Here is a 21,372-nt window from a genome sequence, read left to right on the forward strand (position 1 = left end):
CCGAATCTTCTTTACAACAGAGACAATTGTACAAATGGATCCAGTTACAGTGCCTACGTGTCAGAACCAAACATCTCGATACATTCTATCGTTCTGGTTGGCATGAATCAAGACGTCCAATTGTGCACAGAAGGGGAGATCTCTGTTCACTGATCAACTCGTCACAAATCTTGTGTCTCTCACCAACAAGAACTTGCGGTGGCAGACAACAAGAACTGATTCCAGGCAGTCTTGGAAGAGTCTTTTTTTCTCTCTCCCTCGTTTTCGTCTTGCTGGCTTCCACCAGTGACGCCGCAGGCTCTTTCTTCTTTTGTACCGGAATGACGTCAAAAACATTCAGGGTAATTGTTTCGGTCATTGTTACGGAATGTGACGCACTTTATTACCAGGCTATCTCAGACAGAACATAACTCGCGAAAGCTGTTACAAAGTGCGTTCAGTAGACAGGCGTAATCACCACAGTTCAGTTGTAGTGTGCGTGTTAAGAATGTGCCATAAACATTAATGTCGACGTTATGTCACACAGTTTCAGTGGTAGAGGAGCTTGGATATATAAGAGTTCGATTCACGGATGACTGGAGATTATTGTAGGATAGTCATCTCCCTTTACGATCTTCGGTCGAGAGACTCGTCAAGACAGCAGCGAAACATGACGACGCATTGGAACTGCCGTCTCTGTCTCAGATGGACGACTAGGACTATCAGAACATACGACATGGTGGCAGCGGTTTAAACCCAACAAAATTCAAGCAACAAGATGGCACTTCAGGACACAGCTCGACCAGGAGTCAGCCTCGCACCCCCAAAACCATTTGATGGCACAGGAGCAAACTCGCCAAAATGGAAACAACGGTTTCTCCGTCACAGGGCAGGTTCAAGATTGACCTAGAAACCTAGAGAAGAACAACTCAACAAGTCAGTGTATTTTTGTACACAATGGGGGACATTGCCGACGATATAATGAAAACTATGAACACTGATGAAAACACTATCGAACTCGACGCACTGATAGCCAAATTTGATGGTTACTAGATGGTTACTGGCTAGAAAACACACAATCGTGGCAAGAGCTAAGTTCAACAAACGAACGCAAAAATCAGGAGAACCTGTTGAGTCCTTCATCCAAGATTTGTACAGACTCGCAGAGGATTGTGAATATGGACCTCCGAAAGAAGATCCCATCAGAGACAGAATTGCTGTTGGTGGGTTTGACAATGCACTCCTCTTCTTCTGTTGTGTAGCCACAATCAACACGTTGATTATTTTGCCACATTTGGGGGGGGGGGGGGGGGGGGGGGGGGGCGGGGGTTCCGCAGACCAGTTGCTTGACAAAAAAAAAAAAAAAAAAAAAAAATTTTTTTTTTTACTCCAATCACATTCGCACACTCCTCCTGCCCACTAATTGGATCAGAGAGTGCGAGAAGTGACAGGCAGGCATCCAATTGATGGCCCCTGGCACCCCCTGCTGCAGCGCCCTCCTTCCAGCACTCCCCCTACCCACTACTTACCTAAACATTCACTCTCACATTCATACCCGACAATTGCTGTAATTTATCCTATGATTTTGCCTACTCTTGGAGTTTCTCCGTTACAGGGCGGGTTCAAGATTGACCCAGAAACCTAGAGAAGAACAACTGAACAAGTCAGTGTATTTTTGTACACAATGGGGGACATTGCCGACGATATAATTAAAACTATTCCTGTCCTAGCAGTTTGTACAGCTTCCTTGGCACAGCCATCAGTGTAAGTATTACCCCAAGACTCTTGGATGGTGGGTTTGGAGGTGCTGAAGGGACATTTTCTCAGGGCCACTCTGAGAGTCTCTGGGTCCAACACTAGGGATGCTAGACTGAACGTGGGTGGGCGATCCCCCTCCCCATGCAGGTGGTGGTGGTTGTCCCCTTGGGTAAGCAGCTGGAATGTTACTGTGAGAAAACTGTTGTGACTTGAAAAGAAAACAAAATTACAATACAATAAACAACATAAAGCAATACATTATATTGCAATGCAATGCAGTGGGATGCGTTTCAATTCAATGTAAAATAAGTGCAGTGCATAATGATAGAATTTAATACAGTACACAATATTTCCAACTATCCCTTTTGTGATGACCAGAGATCAAAGATCAAAATTGTAACAGGCAAAATGAGAGAGAGAGAAAAAAAAGCACATACAACAAAAACAAAAACAAAAAAACAAACAAAAAAAGACCTAAAAGCACCACTTACACTGTTTAGCTTAACTCTTAGTCCCATTCTTACAGATTTTGTGGCAGACAACAAATTAAGATGAACAAACAGGAAAACTGAAATTTTCATCTTTTTTTAATGTATGAGGTACTCTCCCTTTAATAAACCTTAGACTTAATGTTTTGGGAGTTGTCAGCTGTGTCCGAAAACACACAATCAAAATGAACTAGTAACAGACTTTTGAAAGTGGTTCACAACAGCAATTTGTACAGTCTATCTTGACACATGAGTGCATTCAATGACAGTCTACCTTTACTCACACACAACTGTACACACAAACTCCTGTGTCAAAGTACTTAGTAGTTCCATGACAGTTTTTATTGTGCATCAATCATCATAACCGAAAAAAAGCACACACACACACACAAAAAAGCTGATATACATGTTTATACAAAAATACAATTTCTCAGGTCCACTGTTTATGTAAATCACACAGATTATCATTGTGACGAATGTGAGTCACCTGATATATATTCAGCAGTGTAAAGAAAAAGAAAAAGAAAATGAAATCTGGTACAAACCAACCTGCCAGAAAATATAAAGACCAATAATTAAATACCTTTAACCCAATACTATGAATTTTGACAGAAACTAGATATGAATGTGTTTGGGATTCAAAGTAATTTTCAACAAAAATGATATTCATCCTTCGGATTCGAAGGTGACCATAGCTTCAAGAGTAAGATGGAAGATTGGTGGCTTTGGGTCAGGAGGTGACTGGTGAGGCCAATCTGGGCCCTGAAGGCCCACCCACATGTGGGACACAAGTGAGTGGGCGCTATTGTGGCAGTGGATGCTGCTCAGGCGTTGCACACAGCACGCTTTCGTTGCGCCAAGGTGATGCGCCTGGCTTCAGCTGCATAGGCTCCTGTGGTGATTTTGCTGGATCAAGCTGGACAGTCCTGAGCAAGCGTCTCCCACATGCTGATGTTAATGCCCAGGTCTTTGTAGCGTTTCTTCTGCCCACCGACTGAGCACTTCCCATGACACAATTCTCCATACAGCAGCTGCTTAGGCAGTTGGCTGTCCGGTGTTCTGACCATATGTCCAGCCCACCTGGTCTGGGTGTAGATGCTGCAGAGGCCAGCTCGTTCCTGGACTTCCATGTTGGGGACTTTGTCCTGCCACCTAATGTGGAGGATTCTGCAAAGAAAGCTGAGGTACAAGCTGTTGAGCTGTTTGGCATGTCTGCTGTAGACAGTCCAGGTCTTGCTGGCGTAAAGGAGGGTGGTAAGGACCGTTGCACAGTAGACCTTCACCTTGGTGGAAGAGCTGAGTCCTCTCCACTCCCAGACATTCTCACAGTCTCCCAAAGGCTGGCTTTGGCGATCCTGTTGTTGACCTCAGCATCTTTTTCACTGCGCAAGAGAGTGTGCTGCACAGGTAGGTGAAGCTGTCGACTGCCTGGAGGTTCTGTCCCTTCACCATGATACGTTGCTCCTGGTATGGCTTTCCTGGGGCAGGCTGGTACATTACTTCGGGCTTCTTGGTGCTGATGGCAAGACAGAAGTTGTTGCTGGCTTTTGAGAAGTAGTCCATTTCACACTGCCACGGCTGCTCAGCCGAGCACAAAATCCACCTCTTTAGTTTCCGAGCAGCGTCTAGCGTCTGGGGTCAAACTTTTTTTAATGCCAGACTTTCCCACCACACTCTGCATTGGCCGGCGCATTCACCGCGCGCGGTATTTCTGGCCCCGCGTGCCAAACCTGGACACTGCCTTCTTTGTTTCACTTGGCCCCGCAGCCCCTGCCCCACTTTTCTCACGCTTCCATAGCATCCACACATTTCCTGCAGCGATTACACTCACCCTGCTCTACATGCCCCTGCTGCTTGCACTCACCATGCTACAGTGTGTTCATTTAAACACTTGTTGTGCTGACAAGAAAAAATCTACAACTCAAAAGGGTGGGCTGATCTGCATGCAGGCATGCTAAATGTTTTGGTGATTTTTACGATTTCATTGTAATAAGCGTATGTTTTCTTAGAGAGGGATTTAAATTTTACGATTTTTGCGATCATGTTTCTGCTTGACCTTCTCTTCTCTTTCTTCATGCATGTTTCAACCGTTGCCGCAACAATTGCTATGTAAGAAAATATATTGTGTTTGGAGTCAATGGAAAGCTCATTTTGCATTCTTTGTAGAAACCCACTTCTTTTGTCGTTATTTCCAATCCATCCGGGAAGATGATGCGCGAAAGAAACAAAGCAGATTTACCGCTGAACAAGCGTACAGCGAGTGCCGCTGGCACGGCCTGTTTGTCAGCCACGTTTATTTATATCCATGCCCTACTTCCTGGGTTCATGAACTTTCGCTGGGCCAACTAAAGTGCCAGCACTGAACATCCGTGTGCATCTTTTGTATGCTGGCATTGAGTGTGCAGTCATCAGCAAGCAAGAAGTTTCTGATGACAGTCTCTTTCACCTTTGTAACAGCCTGGGGGCGCCTGAGGTTGAACCACCTGACGTTAGTCCTGCACCTGACATGGATTCCTTCTTCGCAGTCACTGAATGCATATGGCAGAGAATACCATAATGAACAGAGTCCGGGTGATCCATCATCCAGAACATTCACTATCATGCAGTCGTGCTGGGGCAACCAAACTTCTCCATGATCTTCCAGAAGCCTTCTTTGCTGACTGTATCAAAATCCTTGGTCACATCAACAAAGGTCATGAAGAGGTTGCTGTGTTGCTCTTGGCATTTTTCTTGGAGTTGGCGCACTGCAAATATAATGTCTTCAGTCCCACATTGAGCACAGAAGCTGCACTGGCTTTCTGGGAGGAAATCTTGCTCAAGATGTTGGAAAAATTGTTGTCGCTCTTGCAAGAAACATCCAACTGCTTCCTGGACATTCAAAACTGGATGACTCGAAATAAGTTACAATTGAATGCGGACAAAACTGAAGCAATGATCATATTAACTAAACAAAAACTGTCTTCCATCACAATTGACACAATCAAACTTGGCAGTACATCCATCCCTCTTTCCACGTCAGTTAGGAACCTCGGTGTTGTCCTTGACAATACACTGTCCATGCAAAAATTTATCAGTCAGACATGTTAATCCTGCTACTGTCAACTGCGGCGCATCAGTGCTGTCCGGAAATATCTGTCCACTGACGCAACATCTAGACTTGTCATTTCTCTCATTCTCTCTCGCCTTGACTACTGTAACTCTCTATTGTCTGGTTTGCCTGCTTCATCCATTCAGTCCCTTCAGCGCATACAAAACTCTGCTGCCCAACTCGTCCTCAGAAAGAAAAGATCTGAGCACATCACTCCTCTTTTGCAACATCTCCACTGGCTCCCTGTCTCACACCGAATAAAGCACAAGATCAGCACTCTATGTTATAGATGTATTCACAAAACTGCTCCTTCCTATCTCTGAGGCTGCCTTCACCTCTACACTCCATCTCACTCACTATGATCGGCTTCGGATCCACTCTGTTTACGCATACCCAGATTCAAACACTCGACTGTTGGCCGCCGTTCTTTCTCTGTCTCTGGACCTTGCGATTGGAATGAACTTCCTCTTTCGCTTCATCAAGTCTCCACACTCAGCTCTTTCAGGTCTGGCCTTAAAACCCACTTCTTCCCAAAACAGCCTCCCTTGCCTGCCTTTCTTTGTCTTAAGTTTCTACAGTTTTAGAGTTATGCATGCGTGCGAATGACTGGTGCGAAAGCTCTTTGATTTGTCTCTGCACAAGATTCAGCGCTATATAAGTACCATTATTACCATTATTATTATTAAGTGGTTGAAATGGACACAGGTCTGAATCTTCCCAACAGTGGACAAGAGGGAGATGCCTTGGTGGTTGTCGATAGACTGGCGGTTGCCTTTCCTCTTGTAGATGTGAATTATTCTGATATCTTTCAAATGTTGCAGAATCTGTCCCTCATTCCACATGGACTGGAAGAGTTCAGTCAAATTTTGCATCATGGTAGGGCCTCCAGCTTTGTATACCTCAAGAGGGGTTGCATTGGATCCTGGTGCTTTGCCACTGGAGAGTTCACTGCCTTCCTGACTTCATCTTCTGTGGGAAGGGTATTGAGGTCCTTGTTGATCTCTGCCTGGGGCAGGCGAGCAATGGCCTCGTCGTTGATGTTGGCAGGACGGTTGAGGATGTTGTTGAAGTGCTCGGCCCACTGCTCCAGAATCTGCTTCTTCTCTGTCAGCAGCTGCATCTGTCCTGCGTTGAGGAGGGGTGAGGAGCCAAAGGACTGGGGTCTGTATCCAGCCTTAAGCACATCGTAGAAGCGCTTTGTGTTACGGCTGTTTGCATAGCCCTGGATTTCATCCGCCTCCTTGCTGAACCAGCTGTCGTGCATCTCACAAAGTTTCTTCTGCACCTTTCTTCTTGCATTAGCAATGGCATCTTCCTTGGCTTGTGACATGTGGTTGTTCTGTTGAACTCAAAATAGTTGATGTTTCTCTGCATTGCCTGTTTAAGTGTATTTCTTATCATTCTCATCAAACCAGTCTTGATTTCTTCCGGTTGCTGGTCCAAGATGTTTGAGACAAAAAATAATACATGTGAAAATGTCAGACAGGAATCAAAGCAATAATGAATAATAAAATGTTGAGTAATGTTTTTTAACATGATATTTCTTTTTAAAAATCTTTAAAACCAATCACCTAAACCCATTTCATATTTCGATATAATCATTGCAGATCAGGTGTAAGTCACAAATTAACAGTACAAAGAGGTAAATTTCATTATATTTAACAATATATATATATCCCAATGTTTAAATTCAAAGAAGATTTTCACTTTTGCAATTTGTTTTCTTGAAAGCAGGGAGAGGAATATACTTGAAAGTAGTGAAATTTATGAAAATGGGAAAAGTTACATATGATATGACTGTTGATAATAGTATGTTTCTAATCATTGATTTCATGTGCTGTTTTGTTTGTTTCTATTCTAAAATACAAATGACATGTGCCTGTGTGTTGGTTATGAGAAAGTGTATGTATGAGTGTGTTTGTGTGTATGTGCAAGCGCATACATACATGGAAACATTTTCTCTTTTAGCACTTGAATGCTATTCTCTCTGTCCAGTATTTCACTCTGTACAAATTGCACAGTAACCACAGCAACATCAAAGTAAATAAAGCCACTAATGTCATATCTGTGTGGGGGAAATCTGTGAAGAAGACTTCCCATGTTGCAAAGTCATGGTGACAGAACAGTCCAACATTTCAAACCTGAGACAGAACACAACTCCATTCACGGAGGGGCAGATAGTTGTGTTGTGGCGTTTGCTAACAAGTTGATGGCGGAAAAATCAGCAGCAGACACATTCGGCGCCATTCTTTGGTCAGCAGATATAGTGATGCCCTGTGCCGGCTCCACCAGAGTCACGTGGTAAATCTCTGACGTTTCTTCCACTTCCAGACCCAGGTTGCTGAGAATGGCATGAGCCGAGGACTGGGAGTTCGGACCTGTCACTGTGCTGCTGATGCCAGTGGAGTGGCTGATGGGTTGGTCGGGTATGATGAAGGTCTGGACGTGGGGAGCTTGGTAATCTGACAGATGCTGCTGGTCCAGAATCACTTGTACCTGTTCCATCACCTGCTGTGTAGAGGTCTGCAATAGCAAAGGTGTGAGAACCTGATGGAATATGACATAGCTGAATGACATGTATCCTGCTTCATTTTTGAAGACACAAAAAAGCACACGTATCCATTTACTTTGTGTGGTTTTTTTCTTTGAGTAAACTGATGTATTATGTTTTGTTTGTCAAATATGTAATGAGAATTTGCAACAATAAAACATTCTGATTTGTTTTGTTCTTTTTTCTTTGAGTAAATTTTTGTATTGTGTTCAGTTCCTCAAATATGTAATTAGAGTTTGCAACAATAAAATATACGGATCTGCACACCTATGCACATTACACAAACATGCGCGCGCGCACACACACACACAAGCACAGCACGTTTGCGCGCACACACCTGCATTTTTCTTCTTGTCGTAAGATGGCATTTTTGGCCTGAATTCACACACACACACACACTCACACACATACACACACAGAAACCCAAAACTCACATCAGGAGTAACTTCAACGTGGATCTGCTGAGTGGGCTGGTCCAAATGTGCAGGGAGCTTATGCCTGTTGACGTGACGATGACAGGAAGCGAAGGTGTGGAAGGTCATGCCACAAACAACACACCTGTACGGCCGGTGACCCAGGTGGCTATTCTGGTGCTCACGCAGGTACTGGAGCCTGGTGAACGTCTTGGAACACTGGTCGCAGGAGAAAGGCCGCTCCCCGGTGTGTTTCAGTTCGTGTCGCTCCATATCACCTGCAAGTCATTGTTGGGAGAAGTGGTAACTAGATTCTAATAATAATAATATACTGTACTTATGTGGCGCAAACTCCCCATAGATGAGGTCTAAGCGCCTCAAATGAAACAGTAAAGTATATATAACGGTGCATTATACCACAGAAGAGGACATGAAGACACAGTTTCAGTTTCAGTAGCTCAAGGAGGCGTCACTGCGTTTGGACAAATCCATATACGCTACACCACATCTGCCAAGCAGATGCCTGACCAGCGGTGTAGCCCAACACGCTTAGTCAGGCCTTGAGAAAAAAAAAGAAGAAAAAAAAAGGTGAATAAATAATAGATAAGCGTACATAAATAAGTAACTAAATACATAAATAAATAAATAAATAATAATTATTATATAAAAAAGGTAGTAATAATAATAATAGATAAATAAATAAATAAGACATGAAGGCACAGAAGTGGAAAACAAAATCTGTATCCACCAATACAATAGCATTAAAAATATGAAAATGGTGATGAAATAAAGTAAACAATGACTAAACAAAAAACCCCAAATATGATGCTGCTGATGACATAACGCGCATGATAGCAGAATGGTTAGAGTGCTGGATTTTCTATCTGTATGTCCTGGGTTCAATCTTGGCAGCTGATCTCCCAGGTCAGTCACCACAATTAAAACCAGACGCTCAGATCTCCTGTAAAGTATTTAATACATGCGGATCACAAATGCTGTGATGACAATATCTTGAGAAAGGTGACACACAAATTTCACATGAACTGTTGAAGACAGTAGCAATAACTGACATGGGAATTGAGGATACGACATAAAACTGACAATTGTGAATCTGCCTGGGATTGCCAAATGCTTGATGCTAAACCTGTCCCCCCCACCTTCCCCCCATACCCCTCCACATCCCCCCAAAACAGAAAGATAAAAAAAAACACTACAAAAAAAGCAACCCACTGACCAAACATGACCAAAGTGAAGATAATTCATAGGCAGCAAACTAAGAAATGAATGCATATCCTCACAAAAAGAGTCAGTGAAGCAATATTCAGAGTATAATTGTCCATTTGCCACTGCTGACACATTTTCGAAAGACATGACACAGGAAAGAATCTTCACCATCTTGAGTCTGAACAGTATTTTGTCTCAAGGCCATACCACATTAAATTTGTGATCCACTGTGTCTCAGATCACCACAAAGAACGGTTATGCAAACCATGCCAATACTAGAATGGCAGAACCATACCCATACACAAAATCCATCAAGTGTTATAGTGCGTCTTCTTTCTGATGACATTACTGTGCATGATCAGGGCAGAAAACACAAGTCGTACAGATGAGACAATAATTCAAGCTTCACTGTGCAGCATGCAGTTAGCGCACATAGAACCCACGGCAACTAGAAGTTGTCCCTTGCAAAATTCTCAGAAAAATCCAACAGTTAAACAAATACGCTCGCAGACAGAAAAAAGAAGAGAAAAAAAGGAGTGGTCCTGCACAGTGGCAATGCTCTCTCCCTGGGAAGAGCAGCCTGAATTTAACACACAGAAATCTGTTGTGACAAAAATGGTAAAAAAAAATACAATACAGCACAACAAGTGCACACAGATCCAGACATTGACATGCCCTCCAAAAAGCTGGTCAGACACTGAAGGCAGAAAAATGCAGGTATTGTATGTTTTGGATAAGGATCGAGGACAGTGGTGTTGGGGTCATCATCATCACACTGGCTCTCAGCAGGTTGCACTGATTCAGATAATGACAAAATGAAAGCTGAGGTCTATTTATGAAAACCAGAAAATAACAGGCCATGAGCTTCCTGAACACTGTAATGTGCTAGTTATGGAGTGAGTGAGTGAGTGAGAGAGAGAAAGTGTGTGTTTATATGTGTGTGCATGCACACATGCATGTGTGTGTGTGTGTGTGTGTGTGTGTGTGTGTGTTTGAACTTGACATATATCTAGTTCAAATCTTAGGCTTCCTTATACAGATATACACCCATTAGTTTCCAGCTTCTCACTCCACACTGTGCTGCATTTAAAACTTGGATATATTTTTTTTATTCAATGAAAAAATTATTTTAAACAATGAAAGATTAAAGTTAAAGACTTACATTCTTGATGTAGACTATCCGTTTGTAATGTTGACATTTTTGCACAACTCATTCTTGAATGAGACACCACAAGTGCACACATGTATACAAACACTTAACACAGGTGTGCTTTCACTGGAAGCAAAACAGAAGCATCAAACTAAATTGTCAAGTATATCACTGCAAACAGAAACTAAAACATTTTTTGGGGGGTATGTTTCTTTAATTAAAAAAAAAAAGTATTTCAAAGTAAAAGGAAAAGAATACAGGATAAATGTGATTAATGCAGGATCATAATATATTGTAATCAGAAAATGACGGGCGCCATAGCCGAATGGTTAAAGCGCTGGACTTTCGATCTGAGGGTCCCGGGTTCGAATCATGGTGACGGCGGCTGGTGGGTAAAGGGTGGAGATTTTTACGATCTCCCAGGTCAACATAAGTGCAGACCTGCCAGTGCCTGAACCCCCTTCGTGTGTATACGCAAGCATAAGATCAAATATGCACGTTAAAGATCCTGTAATCCATGTCAACGTTCGGTGGGTTATGGAAACAAGAACATACCCAGCATGCACACCTCCGAAAGCGGAGTATGGCTGCCTACATGGCGGGGTAAAAACGGTCATACATGTAAAAAGCCCACTCGCGTATATATGAGTGAACGTGGGAGTTGAAGGCCACGAACGCAGAAGAAGAAGAAGAAGTAATCAGAAAATAAAATCACTGATTATGTTGCCATTATCAGAGATAATATTTCTATGTCAAAATACCACCACTATTATTGCATGAATGGTAAAAAAAAAAAGTGGTATCCACCCACTTTTGGTGTAGAACGTCCTTGTGCAGTGCTGGCACTGGAAAGGCATGTGCATGTTGTGGCGTCGCATGTGGACTCGCAGCTGGCAGCTCTGGCGGAATGCCTTGCCACACAACTCACACAGATGGCCTTTGTGACCTGTGTGTCGGTCCATGTGTGTCTTCAGCGTCCCTGACTGGAAGAAGCTCATTGGACAGAGTCTGCATCTGGAACCAATCCAGTGTGGTGGAGAAGTTTCAGTCTCAGTTTCAAGGAGATGTCAAAATGTGTGCACTGATCCACATAAATAATCTGATTTATACACGACACCACGGATGCCTGCTGAAGAAAATGTTAAAAAACTAAATGAATGATAGCTGTATGTACCCTTATGATTCTTTAACTTATGAGCTCCCTGATAACCTCCGTCATTCTGATTCCCTCGCATCTTTTAAATCTCGTCTCAAAACTCACCTTTTCCCTCAGCAATAAGTTCAATTGTGGCAGGTCCACTTCCTTTGCGTTAGCTGTGCTTGACTATGTGTGTATACATATGTATGTGAACATAACTGCATGCATGTATATGAATGTGTATTGTGTGTGCGTGTGTTTACGTAAGTTTGTGCCTGCCTATGTGTGCGTATGTGTTAGGGTAGCTGTTAGATACACATGTATGTTAAAATGTATGTATCATTTTGTATGCAGTGTGCGTGCGTGCGTGTGTGTGTGTGTAGTCACATTTTGGTGTGTGTATGTAACATAGATATAATGTTTTATGTTAACAAAAGCGTTTTTGTAAAGCACCTAGAGCAGATTTCTGGATAGTGTGCTATATAAGTATCCATTATTATTATTATTATGTCCAAATCAAGTTAACATCTGCTATAATTGAGCCTTGTTCTCAGAAGACTCCTTTGGAATATACATGAAAAACATGTCATGCAAAATGAACATTAATTTTGACAAAACTTACAACACTGTTTCCTGATTTTGACTGTGGGGTGGCAAAGAGAAAACCCCCCAAATCATTACTGGCATATATATATACTCTCATACTTTTTTTTTTTTTTTTTTTTTTTAACCATCTTGGCCAAAATTTGTTTTCTTGTGCTCCTAGTCTGCACTCCCATGTTACTGTGTTGTAAAATACTAAGCATATCAGTATGGTATATCACAAAATTGTAATAATAATAATAATATTAATAATAATAATCTTTGCAGAGACAAATCTAAGCGCTTTCACACCTGTCATTCACACGCATGCATAACTCTAAAACTGAAGAAACTGAAAGCACAAAATTGTACACACACACACATACATCTATCTATCTATCTATATAATATACAAAATCAATTTGTTTATTTTTAATCCCAAAATCACTCCTCAATTTTAATAATTCATTGAACCTGGACAACATGAACATGGGTTACAGACTGTGATTGTGTGATTTTGTGTTCATTAATAAATTCATATATGAGCATCTTTATATCACTTATTTATTTCATTCATTAATTCATACAATTTTCACAGATTTGCGAGAGCTTGAACATCATTTTTGTGCACATATTATACTTGCACTGGACTCCTTCCCTCCCCTCCCACAACCCGCACCCCATCCCCGCCCCCCCACCTCCCCACAGAGGTAAAAGACCTTGCAGTCAATGTCATTATCTAATGGGTTATTGCCAATATAAACATAAAATTACCCTGCATGCACCAGCAATGAGAATGAAGTATGACTGCTACTGAAATAGAAATAGAAATTACAATCATGTAAAATCCCCAGAAGAGTATGCATGGGGTTCTGAACTCACCCATGTACGAGTGGTGGGTTGATAAGGCATATGCCTTGGAAGCGAGAAAATATGAAAATATGTATACTGGATCAAATCCCACACTCAGAAGTATTCTCTCCCCCCCCCCCCTCCCCAACACCCCCCAACCCCCACCTGCACAATATTTTAAGTGGTTGTCTGAATGCTAGTAATTCAGCATAGATGATAAACCAAGGTTCCAAATACAGCATGAACTTAGCGCATGTAAAAGAATCCATGGCAACAAAAGGGTTGTTCTTAGCAAAATTGCGCAGAAAAATCCACTTTTGACAATAAAAAACAACAAATTATATACACTTGCAGGCAGAATAAAAAAGAAGAAAAAAAAAGTGGGTGGTACTGCACTGTGGTGATGTTTACTTATTTATCTTTTGTGTGTGTGTGTGTGTGTGTGTGTGTGTATGTGTGTGTGTTTGTGCGCGCGTGCCTAGAGTTGACTTAATCAAGATTTTGCGCCTTTTACATATTATTATTATTAGTAGTAGTATTTTTATGTACTTATCTATTATTTTTAAAAATTAATTATTATATTTTATTTTTTAAAAAATGTTATTATAATAATTATTATTAATAATTTTATTTTTTATACTGTATTTATTTAATTAAAAAAATTTTTATAAAAAAATAAAATATTTATTTATTTTTAAAATTATTTATTTAATTATTTTTCTTAAGGCCTGACTAAGCGCGTTGGGTTACGCTGCTGGTCAGGCATCTGCTTGGCAGATGTGGTGTAGCGTATACGGATTTGACCGAATGCAGTGACGCCTCCTTGAGCTACTGATGCTGATACTGATACTGTGGTGATGTGCTCTCCCCATGGAGAGTAACCCAAATTACAACTCCAAGGAATCTGTTGTCACAATACAACACAATACAATACAACACAATGCAGTACAATGTAACTTTCAGAAAAAAAACTCACTGATATGGGCGTTCTCCGGTGTGAGCCCGCATGTGGATTTTCAGGGACTTTTTCTCCGTGAACTTCTTGTTGCACTGAGAACAGGTGAAGGCCTTGAGACCCACGTGAGTCACTTCATGGCGTTCACAGTTGCCTTTGGTGGTGAAGGTCTTGTGGCACACAGGACAGGCAAAGGGTCGTTCCCCAGTGTGTATCCTCATGTGAGCTTCAAGTTCAAGGAGTACACATAAAGTATTTCAAAAAAAAAAAATCTACCAGAAGACTATACCAGAAATTGTTTTTCATAAACAGTGTTACTTCAGACATTCTCAAACAAAAATAATCTACCAGAAGACAAGATTTTACCAGAAGTTATTTTTCATAAACAGTGATAATCCAGACATTCTCAGATATGTATCAATACAAGTATTAATGTGTGTTTCTGTATTTAGAGTGTGTCTGAATGTGTAAGAGGAAGATATGCAGACAGACATACTCACATAGTGAATGAATTATTAAGATAATGTGTGTGTGTGTGTGTGTGTGTGCGTGCGCATGTGTGACTGTGTGCAAGAGAATATCATATTCCTTAAAACTCTTACCAGTGAGAGAGGAGGCTGACATCAGGACAACATGACACTTGGGACATGTTCTCTCCTTCCTCTTCTCCTCTTCTGTCTTCATGCTTACTTCCTTCTCCTCTGCCTTCACAGCACCTTCCACCTTCTCCTCACTCTGGTCTCCATCAGTGCTGTGGTCATCTTCTTCCTCTTCCTCCTTTGCTTCTGTGTCCTCTTCCTCAAGTTTCCCTCTCTGAGAAGGGCCAAAGTAGCAGAATATCTTGTCTCTGTTGGGTGCAGACCGTCGTTCAGATCGCCGCACCACTGTACTAGTAGATTCTCTGTTCTTTGTCTTGTGTATCGAATATGAGACTGTGGATGAGGTGCTTTCTTGTTTTTTATCAGCTGATGCAGTATCTTCCACCCTATCATCCAGTAAATCCTTATTTATTGCAGAAATTTGTTGCAGCTGGTCAGAATGGCAGGATGTAACAGTAGCAGGTGAAAGAGAAGAATGTGTTGAAGAATTCTTTAACTGTTTGACTGCATGTTTACGTGGCCGGCCACGCTTACGCTTCATACTGGTAGTAGGACCACAGTGTGAAGAGAAAGACCTTTCCTCAAGGCTGGTATTGTCATTGTTCAGTGTAACATCAACAGCAATGGTTTTTGTGCTGCAGTTCACCAATTTTGTTGACAGATCCTGACATGCTTGGGATTCCTCTGTCTCTGTTCCCATTCTCTGAAAAGTTTCAGAAAATGAAATTTTAACAGGCTGAGTTGTATCAGCTGACAAGTATCCAAAAGTTTGACCTGAGACACCTCCCATAACTGATTTTCCCAACGTTTGTGGTAAACTGCCAGATGCAATATCACTTTGTGATTTCAAAGCCTCTTTGACAGGCCTCTGTTTCTCAGCTTCAGATTCTGGTGAAATCTCAGATATTACTCCTTCTATAGCTTCAGTCTTGTTTGGTGAAGGTTTGTGAATTTGAGAAGCTGTGTCTTCCACTGCAGTTTTCTTTTGGAACATTTCATGTGACAAAGCTGACAGTTTCTCAGATTTGTGTTCAATGTTCTTGTTTGATTTTTCCTCTGAGGCTTGCCTTGCTGCATCATTCTCTACTTCCAGTGACGTCTGAGTGACTGAGTTTTGTTGTCTTTCTGCATGATTGCTATCTTGTTTGTCATGCGGCTCACTGACTGACTGAAAAGCATCCGTAGCCTGAACTTCCTGTATTACTGATGGGTCATTTCCAGAAGCTCCCAAAGTGTCAGCTAGCCCAACAGCTAATGTTTGCCCAGCAGGTAATGTTTGAACAGGTCCTGATATCAAATCATATGTTGAACTGCTATTCCTTTCTGTCTGGAGAATGTCAATATTTTCATGTTGCACTAAAACACTTGAGTTGGTTGTATCTTCAGTGCTGTTTCTAATAGCTGGCAAGACAGCCTCTTCTGTTTCTCTGGGAAATGAAATTTGCTTGTTCACACTGTCATCAACATAGGAGATTTGCCTGGAATTAACACAAGTGGTTGTACTACTTGCTCCAATTATGCTGACTTCATGATCTGATTTATTTTTTTTGGTTTTCCCTTTGTCATTTGATTGCCTCCCTGGGGACCTGATATCAGCCTTGGTTTTCTTATCAGACATTTTGTGAGTTCCCATTCTACCTTTCCTTTCACTTCCATGTTTTCCAGTGCTGCTGCCTCTACTTTTATCATTCACTCGACTGTTCCCATTACTTCCTGAAAGGTCACTCTGCTGTCTATGGAGTCGAGGTCTTCCTCGGGGTCGTTTCTGACCAGCAGCTGGTTGCTTGGCAACGATTGGTCCACGACCACCAACAGCAGCCTTGACAGCAACTGAAATGATCTGCCAGTATGTCCACACCTCATTACGGTGTATCTCGGGGATTTGCGGCAGTAAGCTGATGGCTTCCTCAACCTGTGCAGCAATAAATGAAATTAGAATTAGTTTCAATCTGTTTAAATCTAAAGGATGATTTTTATGTGAATGTACTTCAACTGGAATTTATCAAATCACTGAAAAGCTCCACAAATTGATTTGGCAAATTTATTCTCAAAATTGTTTTTAATGTATAAGCTATCAGTAGTGAATGTTTAGAACTGCATTTTTGGATCAGACCATGAGCCACTACTTTCCTACATTATATCCAATTCAAAACATTGAACTATTTTTCATTTAATTACTTCAAAAATGAAAACAATGGAACTGAATTCAGTATCTTCCACAAAACAAGTTTAAGAATCTGTCACTATAACATATGATCATGAAATAATGTCCTTAATTTTACACTCACTGTCAAGTAGTAAGCTGGTTGCTTTTCTTAGATTTTATCTATTGTCACTGACGGTCTTTTCAGTAAATGTTACGTTCCATACGCAAGATGAGAACTTACACAGACTTTGTCTACAAAATAAATAAATAGATTAAAAAAATAAACACACACACACACACACATAAGAAGTAAAAAATAAAAATGTATTCATCAGTTGTGCATCAACTTCTACAGTGCCTCTTGATGTAAAAGTATGTCAGCAGAAATGCTTTACTATTTGCCTCATGACGTACACATACAACCGTGTCATTTCAGAATCTTTCACAGACCACTTTAAAGTTGATCTTGATGTATCCTAATACCAACCAGTCAGAACGCAACAGCCAATCATGCTCTGTATGGTAATTACTGGATATTAGTGTCAATACCCCTCTCAGAAGTTTTCAAGATGGCAGATGACTGAGCACAACGTGGCTGTAATGGCTTGAAACAGCAGCGTGTTGCAAACACCCCTTTTGATTTTCATAACCAAGATGTTTCAAGTGCTTGGAGATGTGCAGTGACTGATTGTGGTGACAAAATCTTATCAGATGGATTGCTTGATGCAGATGAAAGTGAGAGTGATGATTAGCAGAGAGGGTGGAGGTTGGGGCTAGTTGTAGAGCTAGATGTTGCAAGAAAAAGAGTGGACAGGAAGCCAAGAACAGCTCTGTGGCTGACCCAGAGCTGTCCTCAAAGACAACCCATCCCCTAATTCATGGCAGGGCTGGAAGGAGAGACTGATGAAGGGGGTGGAACAATGTCATGTATTGAACTTGCACGAATCACTGGAGAAGCATGTCTTAAAAAAAAAAAAAAAAAAAAAAAATTCTGGCCTTGAATCGGATTGATAAAAGAAGGGGATCAGCTATTGCCTGCAGGCAAAAATCTGAACAGTACTGATCCCCTCCACTACACTATGTGCAAACTGGGTCACTGTTAACCTCTTTCATACTGTAAAGTGTATTGTATTGTACTGTACTGTATTGTATTTATTATTTCTCTGTGTAAAATTCAGGCTGCTCTACTCAGGGAGAGCAAGTCACTACACTGAGAGCACCATCTTTTTTTCTTTCTTTTTTATCTGCCTGCAATTTTATTCTTTTTCCTATTTAAGTGGATTTTTCTACATAATTTTGCCAGGGAAAGCACTTTTGTTGCCGCAGGTTTTTTTGTTTTTTTTACATGCACTGAGTGCAAGCTGTACATGGGACCTCAGTTTATCATCACATCCAAATGACTAGCATCCAGACCACCACTCAAGGTTTAGTGGAGGGGGAAAATACTGGTGACTGTGGGATTCAAACCAGTGCGCTCAGATTTTCTTGCTTCCTTGGTGGATGCCTTACCACAAGGCCAACAACACATTTTGTCTGAAAGTGAGCATGAGGACAGCGGGTGTGGCACAGGCTTGCAGGCATGGCATGTCAAGGATGTGTGTGTACATGTATACATGTGCATGTGGTGTGTGTGTGTGTGTGTGTGTGTAGGTGTGTGTGTAGGTGTGCGTGCATATGTGTGTTTGTGTGTGATTTCTATTTCTCTTGAAAAAAAAGAAGAAAAGAACATTTAGCTGTAACTACTGCAGTTGCTAGGGAACTGTGAGTGAATGATAGGCTGAAAATGACTAGAATAACAGAACTTTGGATTTTTATTCATGACTCAATGTGCACATAAATTTTGGTGACCTATTTAGTTTTTAGTTTTTCACACCAATTTTCTAGACTTTTTATTTAAGCTGCTTTAATGAACAATCTATATATATACTCATGTACATGTGAAATCTATTTTTCTCACAACTATTGTTCACTCTCTGCTAACCAGTGTATTAAGTAAGCTTTAAACTATCAGAAATTCAGAGTCTGCATGTTTATTTTCTCTCAGAAAAAAATATGGTTATTTCTATACCTTCTTGCAACAGTTTGTGTGCTGGAATTTTTGGTTATCTATCACCTCTCATAACCTGGCAAAAAGGAAGCACAAGCCAAAATAATGCCTGCAATGAAGAGGTTAATTATTATTGTAAATGTTCATATCATCATAAAACTGTGGTCATTTTGTCAGTGAGTAAAAAATCAATCTTTAAATTGAGACACATTGAAATACTGACTCCATATATATATATAAACTGTTCAAGATTGCCTTGAATAGAGTTTTTTGTCATCTTTCAATCCGTGAATCTCTCTGTTGTCTGTAAACAGTTTACAAGTACTTTTCTTTCCGATCTTTCTTTCTTTCTTTTTTCTTCTTCTTTTTTTGTCATGAGGGGGGAAAAAACCCCCAACTATTCAATGTTATGTCTGTGTTGCAAGTTTCCGAAAACTTCCGTTAAAATAGCTCTCGGAATTGGGATATTAAAATTAGATTTCAAGTACAATTTTTTGTTTGTATTTGCATGATTCCGAACAAAGATGCTGACAACAAACCACAAAAACGAAAGTAATGTCGATCGATTAGTTCACGACTTCTTCCGAACTTTGCCAAGTGCAGTAACTATAAATTGGTTTCAATTCACGGTAATCCTCAGCGTGCATCCGACAGCATAAAATCAACGTACCCTCGATTTGAATTGTTTGATTAAGTCCTCTGTGCTCTCCTCCATTTTCTGTTTCTGCTAACACGTGGCTACAGGCAGCACGATTTGTTACCACACAGTTAAAACTTCTTTCCGTCAGGAATTATCCATTAGTTTTTCGCTGCCAAACCAATCGTGAATTTTAGCAATCTTCCACACAGAAGAAGTATGACAAGGGGGGTAACAATCGTTGCTCACAGTTGGAGCGGATGGAAACCGAGTGAGTGTGACAATGCTTTTTTAAATATTTATTTATTTATTTTTTTGCTTTTTTTCTCCCCCTTTCTTTCTTTCTTTTTTTCCCTTTCTTTCTTTCATCTTTGACCTCGAAAGGTAAACAGCAGAATTAAACAAATCATTAAATTAATGCAGCATGAACTTTATAGTTACACGAACAGTAATTTGACATTAAATTTACCAATTACATAGCTAGAGGAGTTTTACAGGAGAAAGAATGAAATTTAAGGGAGAGAGAGAAAGAGAGAGAGAGAGTAATCATATATGTCAACATCAGTAATCAAGTAATAAATTTTGAATTAAAGATAGCGTGCACACGGGGTTAATAAAAACGAAGAAGAAGAAAAACAAGTGAGGCAAGGCCTTCAAGACTCACTTGTGATACACTTAAAAAAAAAAAAAAATCTAATCGTTAAAATGTGTTCTGTATTTGTTATTTTAAAGCTTCGGGTTAAAAGAAAAAGAAAAAAGAAAATAAAAGCCGTAACGGCAGATTCGAACCCCGCGTGTTCGGATGAGAAGAAACTGTCTTACCCTTTACACTATCCTGGCTCCGTAACTGACGGTAAAAAATATAATATTTAAACATACTTTTTTAAAGGGCGATAAATCGATTGCGGTATTCGCAGTGAGAACACTGTTTAAATCATGTTATTCTGGTGTATCTTGGGTATTCAAAAAATCTTTAAGGGCAATTAAAAATTCTTTTTAAAAGTCCGCGGTAAAGGAGACGTGCATGGCTATCGCCGCAATCACACTGCAACATTTAGCTGTTTTATCTGGATCTAGATAGATGTACAAGTTTAGTTACACCCCGTTGACATGGTCGATTCAATTTCTCTTTTACTGATGTTCATTCTAGTTCTATAGTTTTAAAGTTGATATGAAAATTGAGTATTCTGTCAAACTAATAACATGTAGAGCCAAGTACAAGTACTTCTAAACGTCGTGTGAAGTGAAAAGGACTTCATTTTGAGAAAAGTCAAGACTGGAAATTTTTAGGTTTCATCAATTCAAGGGTATTAACTCTAATGGTTTAGCCTATTATTTTTAACTGTGAATTCCAACTGATTCTGTGGATATTTTTATGGCAGTTTGGGGCATTATCCAGTGAGTGATGAGGCGTTCACAAATCTTTCTCAGAATAAGTATTTAACGGTCTCCTTCTCCAACTTTCCATCACATGTTATCATGTATTGTCGATTGAATATAGGATTGAACGGGCAGGTCAACAACTTGAAACAAAATGGCGTCGTTCCCGTTCGCGAAGAATATGAGCACGCGCTTTGAATATGTATAAATATGTGTACGCAATTGATTTTTGCCCATGACCTTCAGGGCTCAGCCAATAGATTTTGATTTTAGTATTTTTTCGAAATAGACCACTTAATTGGGTGAATGAACATAGTGAAAGCCTTGTACACTGAGAGTAAAACACACAAGCTTTTTATGTATTGAGATTAATTTCAAAATGTAA

The 21,372-nt window shown here is 40.5% G+C and overlaps 1 protein-coding gene across 1 annotated transcript; it reads right to left on the reverse strand.

The window, feature by feature from the left end:
• Nucleotides 1–7,453: 7,453 nt before the first annotated feature.
• LOC143284484 (uncharacterized) lies at nucleotides 7,454–19,779 on the reverse strand. Its single transcript, XM_076591168.1, has 6 exons — nucleotides 19,641–19,779; nucleotides 14,781–16,689; nucleotides 14,200–14,404; nucleotides 11,463–11,665; nucleotides 8,299–8,555; nucleotides 7,454–7,836 (listed from the first exon to the last, which is right to left on the reverse strand). Exons 1-6 carry the CDS (start codon nucleotides 19,683–19,685, stop codon nucleotides 7,477–7,479), a joined length of 2,979 nt encoding a protein of 992 aa, XP_076447283.1. The 5' UTR covers nucleotides 19,686–19,779; the 3' UTR covers nucleotides 7,454–7,476.
• Nucleotides 19,780–21,372: the final 1,593 nt, after the last annotated feature.

The sequence above is a fragment of the Babylonia areolata genome, chromosome 8 (assembly GCF_041734735.1).
Source record: "Babylonia areolata isolate BAREFJ2019XMU chromosome 8, ASM4173473v1, whole genome shotgun sequence".
NCBI lineage: Eukaryota > Metazoa > Mollusca > Gastropoda > Neogastropoda > Buccinidae > Babylonia > Babylonia areolata.